The 14,521-nt window shown below is 36.9% G+C and overlaps 1 protein-coding gene and 1 pseudogene across 1 annotated transcript; one reads left to right on the forward strand and one right to left on the reverse strand.

The window, feature by feature from the left end:
* The first annotated feature begins 1,370 nt into the window (after window positions 1–1,370).
* LOC143614106 (pentatricopeptide repeat-containing protein At2g22410, mitochondrial pseudogene) lies at window positions 1,371–3,403 on the forward strand (annotated as a pseudogene).
* A 776-nt stretch (window positions 3,404–4,179) lies between these two features.
* On the reverse strand, window positions 4,180–9,477 carry LOC143614107 (uncharacterized). Its single transcript, XM_077087632.1, has 21 exons — window positions 9,453–9,477; window positions 9,240–9,371; window positions 8,714–8,793; window positions 8,413–8,499; window positions 8,158–8,326; window positions 7,580–7,636; window positions 7,422–7,486; window positions 7,241–7,324; window positions 7,106–7,156; window positions 6,940–7,002; window positions 6,790–6,833; window positions 6,532–6,601; window positions 6,390–6,452; window positions 6,213–6,302; window positions 6,082–6,120; window positions 5,403–5,630; window positions 5,216–5,301; window positions 5,085–5,133; window positions 4,910–4,990; window positions 4,729–4,822; window positions 4,180–4,637 (listed from the first exon to the last, which is right to left on the reverse strand). Exons 1-21 carry the CDS (start codon window positions 9,460–9,462, stop codon window positions 4,438–4,440), a joined length of 1,842 nt encoding a protein of 613 aa, XP_076943747.1. The 5' UTR covers window positions 9,463–9,477; the 3' UTR covers window positions 4,180–4,437.
* Between the last annotated feature and the right edge of the window lie 5,044 nt (window positions 9,478–14,521).

Below are 14,521 nucleotides of genomic sequence, written 5' to 3' on the forward strand. Positions count from 1 at the left end.
AATGAACAAGTTAGAAGGTGACCGTGGCTAAAGCCCTGGAAAACCCATGAGAATCAAGTTCGTGATCAACAATGAGATAAGATTATCAACATATATGTGATGTATACCATGTAATATATATATATATATATATATATATATAGGATGAGAGCTTAATCTAATCGAGGAGGAAGAAGATAGGAGGACTATGATCAAGTTATCTTAAGATATAATTCAATAACAAACTACTTTCCCCTAGTACAAGTTGAAGTGACTGAGCAGACTATATAACACGATAATAACTAAGTAGTCATTTGAATAACCACATCAAATGTCAAGTGATTATTAGAAGGTTGTAGGAGCATGTAATCACATTATTTACATTGAGGAAGTTATCACTCAATATAATTTTTCATTAATATTTAGTAATCCGCGTGATCATCATCGCAAATTGAACATCTAGTACAGATTAAGTCTATACCTCGATTGTCAAGATTGGGTCTTTCATCGTATGTTTCCATTATGTTGGTGTCAATAATAATTTACTTTAAAGATACGGGCCGAGGAACTCAAACCACCCAGCCCATTGATATAATACAGCCTAATTAACATACTACTTTTGGACACTTGCAATTTGCAAATGTTGGATTTACGTGTCTGCAATGCATGCACTAGTCGGCCCATATGAACTCACAACGTCGTATACAACCAAACCGCATTCATATTCTAAACCGATTCCAAGATCAAAAGTTTAAAATCGGTTCGGGTCCAAGATTTTTTATATACACCGTATGGCATTCTGTTAGTATTCGTAATAACTTTTCTTTAATTTACCTAAAGGTTAACGTAAATGAACCATAACTATGTCACCTATTCCTAATAGATTGACCCCCCCAAAATAGCATATCCAAATTATAAGAAAGCCTAGAGTTGCCACAAATGCGGAATTTTCTCCTTGCAAATTTTTATTTGTTCGAGTATGCAAATAAATTGCGAATACGATCCAAATAATAAAGACCCAAGTTTCATTTGGATCCCAACTCCAATATGATCCCCACGCTTCATTAGCCCATACTGCTCCTGAAACTGAAAGAATACCTATGGCTAATTACACGATAACTCCAACAATCCAATTGTTTAAGAAATTGGGCTTGTATTGGATTTCACCAAATGAAAATGATGCATTTAATTTTAATAAACTTTGTATCCACTTGACACTCGGTTTTGAAACTTGTTTGGGATGAGGCCAGTTTTAAGTATGGTCTCCAGAAATTTGGTACAGATATAAAGATGAACATTTTATAACGAATACGAGTACAATTGGTACGTTATACATGTGCAAAGTGTGATTGACCACTTTCAAATCAAACACCTGATGTTCTGTTTTACAAATGATTACGGCCATCAAACATTTAAAAACCCTTTCCCGCCATACCAAAACACTCTCATTTTTCACTTCACCTGCTCACCAAACCCTAATTCACCACCTCAATAACTGCCAATCAATCAATCAACTTAAACTAATTCACGCCCAAATCATCGTTAACGGACTCCATCACGACACATTCACAGTCAGCAAGCTAATCTCCTTCTGTGCAGTATCCGAAACACCCGATTTACAACACGCACACCAACTGTTCGACCATTTGCCTCAACCAAATAAACACATGTACAACAGTTTAATCAGGGGTTATGTAAACAGTGACAACCCAGTAAAAGCTTTACACTTGTTTCACCAAATGATTTGTGTTGGGATCTCACCGAATGAGTACACGTACCCGTTTGTTCTTAAGGTGTGTGCGGTGTTAACGAGATGTTTAGACGGGGTTTTGGTGCATGTTTGGGTTGTAAAGTCGGGATACGAGTCACATGTTTACGTGCAAAACGGGTTGATTAGTTTGTATTGCAGTTGTGGGAATGTTAAGGATTCAAGAAAGGTGTTTGATGATATGTTCGATAAGAGTCTTGTTTCGTGGAATAGTATGATCGGTGGGTACTCGAAGTTAGGTTATTGCACGGAAGCGTTTTTGTTGTTTCGAGAAATGAGGGATTTTGGTGTAAAGCCTGATGATTTTACGTTTGTTAACTTACTTTCTGTCTGTTCACATAACTGCCAAGAAGTATTAGGAGGGTTAATACATTCGTTTATTGTGATAACCGGAGCTTGTATTGATGTTTATGTGCAAAATGCTATTGTGGACATGTATGCGAAATGTGGGAATTTGCGGTCAGCTCAAGTGTTTTTCGACCGAATGAGTCATAAAAACGTGGTTTCATGGACGTCCATGGTTAGTGCATATGCTAAACACGGGCTCTTGGAGGCTGCAAAGAATATGTTTCACCAAATGCCTGTGAAAAACGTTGTTTCGTGGAACTCAATGATTTCATGCTATTTACAAAAAGGTTGGTGTAATGAAGCATTAGGGCTTTATAATGACATATTTAAAGCGGGAGTAAATCCGGATGAGTCAACTCTGGCTAGTGTTCTTTCAGCATGCAGTCAACTCGGTGATTTGGAAACAGGAAAAAGCATCCATAATTATATAATATCAAACTATGTAACACCAAGTGTGACATTATACAATTCATTGATAGACTTTTACGCCAAATGCGGGTTGTTAGAGACTTCTAAAGGTTTGTTTTTTAACATGCCCGAAAAGAATCACGTTTCTTGGAACGTTATGATTGGTGCACTTGCATTACACGGGTTTGGTTTTGAAGCGGTTGAGCTCTTCGAGAACATGCAGGCCCATGGGGTCCACCCTGATGACATCACCTTCATGGGCTTGCTTTCGGCTTGTTGTCGTAGTGGTCTTACAGAAACCGGTAAACTCTATTTTAACAAAATGAAAGAAGTTTACAAGATACCATGTAAAATAGAGCACTATGCTTGCATGATTGATCTGTATGGGCGGTTAGGGCTATTTGGAGATGCTATAAAGTTAATAAACGAAATGCCAATGAAACCGGATGTTGTAATTTGGGGTGCGTTGCTTGGGGCTTGTAGGATTCATGGGAATGTTGAAATCGGGAAGCAAATGTTGAAACAAGTGTTGGAGTTGGAACCGTATGGTTCGGGAATCTATGTGCTTGTATCAAACATGTTTTGTGAAGCTAAAAGATGGCAAGATGTGAAGAACATAAGGAGGTTAATGAAGGATCAAGGGATTAAGAAGAGTAGAGGTGTTAGCTCTGTTGAAGTTGATGGAAATTCTTATGAGTTTATGGTTGATGATAAGAGAAATGAGTTGTCAAGTAGTGTGTATGAGTTGTTGGATCAGTTAACCCTTCATTTGAAGTCAATAGAAAATGAATGTGATATTTGCCAACTTTCTAATGTAATTTGTATACTAGTATAGCTTATTTTCTTCTTGCTCATTTGCTCAATATGTGCATATAATTATGGAAAAGGGCCACATGTATCTTTAGATTAGTCTGGAGATTTCTCGCACGATATGTGCATAAAATTGTTTTAGAGACATTATGAAAATAAGCTAGATACTTTGTAGAATAGTCTAGATTGCTAGTGTGGCTAGCAACTATATATGCAGGGCTGATCATTTAAACTCACCCCTCCAATGTTCAACAGTTTATCTTGTAAGCTATCATTGTAAGTTTCTTAGCAATCAATAAAGCTTCCCTTGGTTAGGAATCTTGCATTCTGCATCTAGTTTTTAAAATCGATGTCAAGTTGGGTTAAAAGGCTAATCTTGGCGGGAGTCTAAGAGTCGCATGAGTCTGCCATCGACCTAACTAACAAGATGTGTTCAGTAGCACCAAATATTGACATATAAAGCCCCTAAATCAACTATAAACCCATGCAACTCAACAAAAAGGTACAAGATTTAGTTTATTTTACTATACTTTTGTGTCACCATTTCTTTTGATATTGAATCACCACCTTAACTTGATCTCAGCATTTTCAAAGAACTTGATAAATGAACTATATGTGAAAAATATGGATTTACATTAGTAACTAGTTTTGTCATGCGTTTCACTTAGACACCTCAATAACCTGAACGTAGTACTTCTTTCACATTTTTATATTTAAAGTTATCTTCGACTGATTTTTAATAGTTGAATGTATAAAACATTTCGCTGCCAATAGTGTCCTGTCCAATACTAATGTACAAGACAGCCTAGCTCAACCGTCCACTGTAACCGGTCAGGTTTTTTTTTTTTAAAACAGCCATTCATTCATTTTAGATGCTTATACAAGGACCGAGTGTTAACTAATATACGAAGATATCAACTTTTCTCACCAAAGAAAACAAAGATAATAAATATAATGTCCCAAGTACTTAAGATTCAAAACACAAAATAAAAACACAAAACGCAAGCCTGCTCCGCTTAAAACCAGGATGCCATATTAATCCAACTATCCCACACTAACCAACAAACGGACGGGGGACTTAATTTCCTAAACTACTCATTCATTCCTATTATAAAGCAGACCCTTCAGACGGGCAAACCGTTTGTGTTTTTGTACATCCCGTCAAACGATCCAACCGGCACCTTTGCGTTCATGTTAGGATATCGATAATGTGGTGGTAATGCTGACGCTCCTTTGCCAGTTGCGTATCCGCTGATCTTCACACCCACACACTTTTTCAATTTCAACAATGCATCCAACTGTCCGGTTGCTGCAGCTATCAACCCTGCACAACCAACAATACAATAATTCATTCATTCATTTTGTCATTAAAGATATTTATATTTGGATAGGTAATAATATTTAAAAAAAAGTACCTAGGAAAAGTGGCGATGGTTTTCCTGGTCGGGATTTGTATTCCGGATGGAATTGGACTCCCACGAAATACGGGTGACTTTTGAGTTCAATAACCTGTATATTAAACAGGTGATTTGATGTAGATCAACATTTTTTAAGCATCCTAGAATAACGTAGGTGAAATTACCAAAATAGCCTCACCTGCATCCGTTGGCCACTCTCGTCTTTCCCAGTAAAACTGAGACCGGCTTCTTCTAGCTGTGGTACCACCTCGGGATTCACCTATTTTTTTTTTTTTTTTGAAAGTTGCATTTAACAAATAATGACTGCATGATATATAGTAACCATGACACAAGTGTAAGTGGGCTCCACATACCTCGTATCTATGGCGATGCCTCTCTTCAATGAAAGTCTGATTACCATATCTGAATCACACAATTACACTTGGTCAACTTTAAAAACTGATTATGTGATAGTGTCAGAAATGTTATTATGCTAACTTCTTACAGTTGAGCAGATTTGCTGTCGGTAACATGAAAATATGTCCTCCTAGATCCTAGCCTCATAGTTCCACCCATATGCGTTTTGGACCCCTATAATCGTTGTATAGAACCATTCATTTGATTTAACTAAATATATAAAATAATAATATTAATAATAACAATACTAAAAGGATATTAGTTTGAACACAAACCTCAGGCATAAATATGACACATGGATTTTTAGTGTGGGGATCAAACTCGGTGCTGTTTGCATTTTCAAGACCGAGAACAGACCGGGCATACTCAATCACAGCAATTTGCATTCCTAGACAGATCCCGAGGTAGGGAATGTTGTTCTCGCGGGCATATTTAGCAGCAATTATTTTCCCTTCAACACCGCGGTCACCAAAACCTCCCGGGACCAGAACTGCATCTGCAGCCTATAGATTGACATATTATTATCATTATTAAACAAACAATGAGGCTATTGGATTCAGATAATCTATATGACGGGGGTGTTAAATGAGTCGTGTTCATGGGTTGACTGGTCAAACCCGTTACAAAACCGAAAGTTTGACACATACTAGAAAAAACATGTCAGGCACATGAACCTGCACACAACACAAGGTTTTGCGGGTTGGCGGGTCAACTTGACACGGACCTGGAAATTTGACCCAAACCCAAAGATCATGTCGGGCACATGAGCCCACACACGACACAAGTTTTCATGGTTGACACAAACCTGGCCTTTTTAACCCGGATTTTTTTATTTTATTTTTCGCATGGTAATACTCAAAACCACTTTAAGTTACCGCATATAATATGTTTTAAAAAACTATAAAAATAAACGGCTTAAACGGGTCAAGCCACAAAATAGTAGATCATACAAACCTTCAATGCATTCCAAGCATCTCTATGGACATCTGGCTTCTGTAAATAAAAAATATGTATATCAATTAATTTACTATTCAATATTTATAAATGAGATTGACAAAAGAAAGAGAGATGGAGGAGATAATAACTTCAATGGCAGTTGCATTTTCAAGGTCAGTAGCCAAAACCCAATTGATAACTAACTTCCTTCTGCAAGCTATTGAAGCATGCAACAAAGCCTGAAACAGTATAAAAATAAAAATCTTTAAACAATATTAAAGTCAAGAAACATCAAATTTGATGGTTAGACAAGTAAAAGCTATCACCTTTAGTACAGAAAGATAAGCATCCGAAAGACCGGTATACTTTCCAACCAGGGCAACTCTAACCTGTAATTATTAAATCACAAGAAACATTAGAAAATTATTTATAAATAAATAAACTGTGTGTTCCAAACATGAATCTTACGGGCTCGTGTAACATGTCACAACGCTTAGCCATGGTAGTCCAATCTTTCAAATTTGGCTTGCGGGCCTCACTGCACACAATAATAAATTATGTTAAATGTCAGTAGAAGGGACAATTTTCTTTAACATGTATAATAAAATAAATATCATTTAAGTTAAACAAGTCAAACAAATTGAAAGTCACCCTGTTTTAATCGAAACATATTATTACCGGAAAATATAATTTCTTTAATTATATTTGGCATACTAAGTTACTAACCTCAGATTAAGTGCTTTAAAGATTGCTTCATGAGCCTTCTGATCCTAAAGACAAAAGTAAATAATAAACATTAGACTATTAGAGTACCAAAATTAATAACAATATAACACAAATGATTTTCAAATCGAGGCGTGGTTAGTGGGTACGTACTCTTAAGAGTGAAGGAATATGCCAAATATTGGGGACATCATAGAGACTCACTATGTTCTCCAACTGCCAATATACACAAAAAAAATAGATCATTTTCAAATTTAAACAAAATGGCATAAAAGTAATTTCACTAGACGTGACTGTATATGATATATCATCGGCATACCGGAACATGGCAAAATCTTGAGAGTTTTTCCTTCACATTCATGTCCAGTTCCTGCAAATCCATTAAACTTTGTAAATAAAGATACCAAAAAACAAGCAAAATAAACCAACCAAAATATCGACTGATGAGTGATACCGTTGTGCTGCGACAGGCTAATATGTTTGGGACCAATCCCAAACTTCTTAATCCACGAACACTATGTTGGGTCGGTTTCGTTTTCTAAACAAAAGATAAAAATGAAAACAAAAGGGTATTATTTTTTTTAATAATTTATTGGCACCAAAAACGCAATTGATAACTTTTGATTCAAACTTACTGGTTCACCAACAACATTCAAAACAGGCACTAAACTGACATGAATCAAGCAAAAGTTTCCAGCACCTAACAAAAACACAACACAAATTATAAACTTTAATTTTTGTTCTTGAAATCTTGTTCATACTTTACGAGTCAAAGAATATGCAAATATATTACCAACACGGTACGAGAATTGTCCAAGAGCTTCAATAAATGGCATAGATTCGATATCCCCTACAATAAAAATTTAATCTTTTAGTAAAAGTAACAAAAAAGCTATCAAAATTTAATTTTTTAATAAAAAGAATTAAAGCATAGAGACATAGAGTCAATATCTCCTACAATAATAATTTAGTCTTTTGATAAAAAGAATAACCAAAAATCAGGATGAGCACAATTACAAATTAAATGGCATAGATTCTATATTCCCTACAATAAAAATTTAATCTTTTAATAAAAGAATAACCAAAAATCAGTATGAACACAAATACAATTATGAATGGCATAGATTCAATCTATCCTACAATAAAAGTTTAATCTTTTGATAAAAAGAATAATAATAAAAAATCATTATGAACACAAATACAAATTAATAAAAATTTAACCAATAAAAAGAATAACCAAAAATCATGAATAATGCAACTAATAAATGGCATAGATCAATATCTTCTACGATAAAAAAATAATCTTTTAATAAAAAAGAATAACCAAAATTCATGGATGTATGAACACAAACACAACTTTTAGTGGTATACCTACAGTACCCCCCAACTCAATGACACAGACATCAGGCGGACCTTCTTTTCCATCAACAGGTATTGCTGCAACCCGTTCGATCCAATCTTGAATTGCATCTGTAATATGTGGAACCACCTGAACCGTTGATCCCAGATAATCCCCTCTCCTCTCCTTGTCAATAACCGACTTCAACCGAAAATTAATAAAAATAACATAACCAATCAGTCAGCTGTAACAAGATTTGTGATTGAACTCATTTTAATTTCATATACCTGGTATATCTTCCCAGTGGTGATATTATTATCGCGCGTTAATTTAATATCTAGAAACCTCTCATAGTTTCCAAGATCCAAGTCAACCTTCAATCAACAAATTAAGTCAGCTTAGATTACAAAATCCAATATTTAATGAGACTTAAATACTGCATGGTGCGTACTGCATACTGATACTAGTAGTGACAGATAATTAATTCACATGGATTATGTTCTTCTTCCATTATTAACTAAGTCAAAAAATATTTGATAAATTATTAACTTTAGGACCGTAAGTTTTTCGATTCAGCTAGTAATTTACCTCTCCTCCATCATCCAATACATAAACTTCTCCATGCTCAAAAGGGGACATTGTTCCAGCATCTGTGTTCAAATAAGGATCTGCATAACAAAATCAGATATTAAAATTGTGTGTTTTAACCTTTCTTTTCCAAAAAGTAAAAAATCTTTAAATTTGTGAGCTTTAAACTTTTAACACAACAGAAAAAAGGTGGAGACAAACCATCAATTCATACAAGAATGAGACAGGACATCACCATATCCAAAGTTTAAGAAGAAATCTTGTTAAATCAACAAGAACAACAAGAAACATCTACCCACTTCATAAAGACAGTTGGGTGTGTAATTAAACCCCAAATCTTGATTTATAAATTATAAAAAAGGTATCTTTTTTATATAAATAAAAAAACCTAGAAAAAACAAAAACACACAAAATCAGATAGATCCAACATCAAGAAAGAAAAAATAACCCAACCCCACTAAAATCTTTAACAAAATTCAAGCTCACATAAACAAAATCAAGAAAATTTGTTAAAAAAAAAACCAACCAATTTTAATGCAAGTGACACGTAGGTCACAGGCTTGAAGAACAAGGCCAATACTGCTAGCAGTGACTCCTTTTCCCAGTCCACTAACAACACCACCTGTCACTAAAACATACTTCATCTCCTTCTTGTTTCCTGTTTAACACAACCCAGAAACATTAACCAATTTGCCTAAAGACACATCAAGAATGAACAACAAGAGCATTAGTACATTACCCTTTTGCATTTCCTTGCAATTTAGGTTGGTAAAAACTGTTTGTTGATGTGTTTTGGTCACAAAGATTGAATCTTGAAAGTGCAAATGAGTGATTTGTGTGTGTATGTTGGTTGAATGAATGGGAGAAATAGCAGCAGGGGTGGGGAGACTATATATGTGAGGAAGTGAAAATGAAATGCTGAAAAAGAAAATAAAAAACTTAAAAAATAAAAGAAAAATATATTCTGAGAAATCCACTTTTTCTTGTTTTAGGGGTGGCCTACAGAGAGAGAGAGAGAGAGAGAGAGAGAGAGAGAGACAGGAGACGGTTTCTTGTTTAAAGTTAAATAGTATATCATTTTGTTTGATCAAATGGTTAAATCAGTTATAAGTATGATTTAAATCAGTTATAGTATATCATTTTGTTTGATCAAATGGTTAAATCAGTTATAAGTATGATTTAGGCACCAGCAATACCGATTGATGGTTAATGTTTGGGATTTTTCATGTCTTATATTTAAAACATGACTTTTGTTAATGGCTAATAATTTATCTAAATGGGTTGGTGACTAAATTAATTACATCAGGATAAACTCGTTTTTCTATTCGGGGAAAACACTCACCTAAGCCGTGAACACAGGTAAGATAAAACATGTTTGGTTTAAGGATCCAATTAGTGAACGTCACCTATTTGCCTAGTTTCTCATCATCACCTGGTGCCGCCGAAACTAGATGCTGAGGACAACAATCGAACATGTGTCACATGGAACATTAAGTCTTTTCCTTACCACTCCCTCGCCTTGTTCGAACCCTGAGTTAAGGGTATTTTCCCACAGTGACACGGTAAATTTCCTCCTTGATGGCGTTTTTGTGTGAATCAGGCCTAGAACGTCGAAATCCGTATATACATTGACATCCCATTTTAATAAGACTCGCACGAGGCATTGAGATATTTCCAGATTCCGTTATGAAAAAAAGAAGAAAGTTGAATTGATTTAGATCAAATGGTTCAATTACTTTAATTTGTTTGCTTAATAAAAATCATCTATTATATCTATATCTATCTTATCTTATCTATATCTGTCACTAAACTTCGTTTTTATAACTCTTTTCATAACTCTAATCAACTCTGTTCAGACTTTATTTTTTAGGTTTACATTATAGCTTTTAATTAAAACCTGAATCTATGACCACCTTTCTAAATTAAAGATTAATAAATTAAAAGTGAGTCTATTTTTCCTCTTTTCACACCTTGTAAAGTTACATTAATGAATCCAAATTACAAGAAGATTCTAATACTTTGACAAGAATGCTACCCACAAATCAATCAAGAAAATCACTCAAGCTATTCATCCCACTTACTTTCCAGTTGGTTGGTTAGCAGGTCGACCTATTTAACTATTTAACTAAATAGGTTGACGGGTCAATTTGTTTAACTAAACATATAAACAAACCAACTACACATAAATTGTTTAACTAAATATGTCCCTTGTGAGTACACGACCCTTTGTTTAAGGTGTTGGATATGTGACCAAAAAGTGTGTATATATTTCCTAGTAATTAAATGATTAACCATGGTTACATATATAGTAGTTTTCCTATATATCATCACATTCGTTGCACATGGGTTGTTCTTATCATCTCTTTGATTGATTGTGAAACAAGAAACAATATAAATCAGGTTGTTGACAAGCACATGCATGAACGTTTTCTTTAAATCAACAAGAAAACAAAGTTTTATGAGGGTATTTATCCGAATTTTGCAGGGAAGACTCGAATCTTAACAAGCATGATAATGATCGATAATTTAAACTTGGAGACCATGACAACAACAAGTATGAAGTTTATAAACATGCAAAGTTGATAAGAAGCTAGAATGATCACAACAAATAATAACGAAGATCGTGGCTCTGCATATTTAAGATCCCAAAACTAATTAAGTTTTGATGTTGATATACAATGTGCTTGTGTCCAGTGAATGTCCCCCATATATGATATATCTTGAATATGTCAAAATCCAGAAGAGACTAATTAACCAAACATGTAACTAGAATGGCATAGTTGGCTGTCGTTGTATGATACATAGGATTTATCCTAAAATATGAATCAAAATAATTAAGATAATTTGCAAACTTTGGTTTGTCTCGTGTAACATGATATTTACTTCCATGCTAAGGAAGAGATGATGACTCAATGATGTGAGTTATGACCATAATATGGTGTTTTGATGACGCATTTTGCCCTTAATCGCTTGTAACCTGTCTTTTCATATGTTTTCATTGTACGAAGTTAATTCATTGCTATCAGAGCCTCATTGGTTTCGGTAGCCAAACAAAAGCAATGTGTTGGTACGAACTTAGTTCCAACTGATGCTTTGGTTGGGCTCAGTTGGTGTCGAATGGCTCTTCACGAACAATTGCAATGTGTCATTTATGGTGAATGCGTACTCGAATAATCAATAAGACTCAACTGGCAATTGTATGTTGGTACATGTTCGAATGTTGACATGCTCCTATTTGAAGATGTGTTTGAATCCGCCTTAAATTTTGCATACTAAAACATTTCATAAACTTTTTTTTTTAAATACTTGAAGTATAATTACTTTGTTGCGATAGAAGCAAAGCAATTGCATCTGTAAGTTTCAGTAACTCAACCGGATTATCACTTCTGAGTTGACAAGTTGGATGCTTATGAGGACAGAAGCTCAAAGAAGATGGTGATTGAAGAAACACTAATCGGACCCCGGGCAGATTACGGATAACCTGGGGGTTGAATAGATGTTTCCCACGAGGGGTTAGATCCGGCAAAGATGGTTCTTCTGATAACCTGCAAAACAGACACCGTGAGCTCGTCACTGAGAAGGGGGGGGGGGGGGTTCCTCCTTGTGACCACCCTCCGGCATGAGAATCAGACTAGATTGCTCTTGAATATAAATGTATATTAAGAGATTGCTAGAGCAAATATCAGGTATAATATGTAATACGAGATAGTATATGATGATAAGATGATAAGATCATACCATTTGGGGTATTTATAGCCGAAGGTAGGTTTCCAAGAAGGTGTGGCCGGCTGAATAGTATTCCTGTTCTACCAACTGTGGCCTACGCACGTGCCCTGCTGGTAGTTGGTGGGTAGGCAGCGGCTGACAGTGACCAGGCCTGCTGTGTACTATTCCTTTTCCACCAACTGCCGGCTATGCACGTGGTATGACAGGAGTTGGTGAGTAGGCAGCGGCTAATAGTGACATATAGTACAAGAGCATGCTGCTCGCCATACTGTTGTCAATAAGCTGTCGTATCTTTGGTCAGATCTTTTGCCCATACCTCGTCAGGTACAGTACAGAAGATCTTCCCGTATCGTACGGACTGGCTTAGTTGGGCGGGAGTATTCCCCCTCCCGCCTTTGTGCGGGATTGTTCCCGGCTTTGCTCATTCCTTCAGGTGACAACTGTGAGAGCTAAGTGCCTTGTGCGTGTAGCCTTGCTGCGCGGGTGGCCTTCCCTGATGGCTTGTATCCGCAGCTGCGGGAACAGGCAGAGTACTTCACCATTGGGAGGCATTTCCTGCGGGAACAGCTTGCGTACTGCGCGTAAGGACGTCACGTCTCTGAGCATGGTGGGTCCTGCGTATCCAGTTGGTTTCTGCGCAGACGTCTCTTTTGAAGGTGAGTCTTGCGGGTCCAACTGGGCTCTGCTGGGACCTACCTCTTCAAGTCCCCCAGTCCAATGTTCTTCTCATGAATGTTTAATAAAGTGAGGTGAACTTTTGGACTTAAGCAAAGGGTTTTGAAAAGGGTTTTTTAAGGTTTTCCATGGGGATTCTTCCCGCGGAAGTCCTTGTCACTTGCAGAAATTCCCGACTTTCCTGCTTGATCTTTGGGTATGATGCGGGTAGGTCTGTAACCTCCTCGCAAGTCAGGAGCGTTGAGTCCCACTTGTGTGGATTCTCCATGAGGTTTTGGTAGTTTTGAACATAGTGATCAATTATGTTAAAACCACCAATTCCATCCTGGAGCTTCAAACAATGTAGTTCTCGACGTTCCCGCTATGCGGGGATGTTATTTCCGTTTCCGCAAGCATTGCCCAGAAGATCCTTCTTGGTTTCAATTCCCTGCGGAGCGCTAGGTATGTGAAGGGTTTTGCCTTGACACTGTACCCGCGCTCGTCTTACGGTTACTTTACTTCCAAGGTATTCTTGGCGTCAATTCCCTGCGGGTGCTAGGTATGTGAAGGGTTTTGCCTTAACACTGTACCCGCACCCGTCTTATGGTTACTTGGTTGCCAAGGTATTCCTGGCGTCAATTCCCTGCGGGTGCTAGGTATGTGAAGGGTTTTGCCTAAACACTGTACCCGCACCCGTCTTATAGTTACTTGGTTGCCGAGGTATTCTTGGCTTCAATTCCCTGCAGGTGCTAAGTATGTGAAGGGTTTTGCCTTAACACTGTACCCGCACCCGTCTTATGGTTACTTGGTTGCCAAGGTAAGGGGTATTTTCCCGCTTACTTTTGAATCTTTTTGAATTTTTGAAATTCGAAGGGTTGGTGAAAGGATAAGAACAGTCCAAACCTCTTAAACGGCGTGCGACGGTTTCTTCTGACTGTGTCAGGACGTGCAGGAAGTTATGGTGACGTGACAGTACATGGTCATTCCAGACGCTTTTTCAGGCGCGTGGGCGCGATTTTTCGGGCGCGTGGCCGCGAAATTAATGGTACGCGTCCTTTCAACAGCTGTTGCCAGCTTGCTTTTTGCCACGTGTCATAGTTTCATTGCACCTTCGATTTCTCTCTCTTCCGCATTAATTTCGTCGCATTAATTGCGATTAGTATATAAAGGGGGAGAGGGTTCTTTGTAATCCACACTTTCACTTTTCTCTTCATCTTCAAAACGATTTCCGGCGAAAACTCATCTTTTCAGTCGAGCATTCTCTTGAAATCGTTTTCTTCTTTCATATCTGCAAGATGTCTTCTCACGATCTCGAAGCTACAGCCCAGGAGGCTGGGGTGTACGCCGATGACAAGAGTACTGCTGGCGAGTGCCAGTGTGCTCTGCCTGTCGATCTATATCAGTACATCGTCAGGAAGTTCATGCTCG

This window comes from Bidens hawaiensis, unplaced genomic scaffold (assembly GCF_021521415.1).
Source record: "Bidens hawaiensis isolate Kalapana, Puna unplaced genomic scaffold, B.hawaiensis_p1.1 tig00039009_1, whole genome shotgun sequence".
NCBI lineage: Eukaryota > Viridiplantae > Streptophyta > Magnoliopsida > Asterales > Asteraceae > Bidens > Bidens hawaiensis.

What these genes read in the sequence shown, in the direction of transcription:
- LOC143614107 (XM_077087632.1), bottom strand. An exon ending in ATGCTTGGAATGCATTGAAG is followed by an intron (nt 5,631 to 6,081) that starts GTTTGTATGATC and finishes GTCAATCTATAG; the next exon opens with GCTGCAGATGCAGTTCTGGT. An exon ending in AGAGTGGCCAACGGATGCAG is followed by an intron (nt 4,823 to 4,909) that starts GTGAGGCTATTT and finishes TTTAATATACAG; the next exon opens with GTTATTGAACTCAAAAGTCA.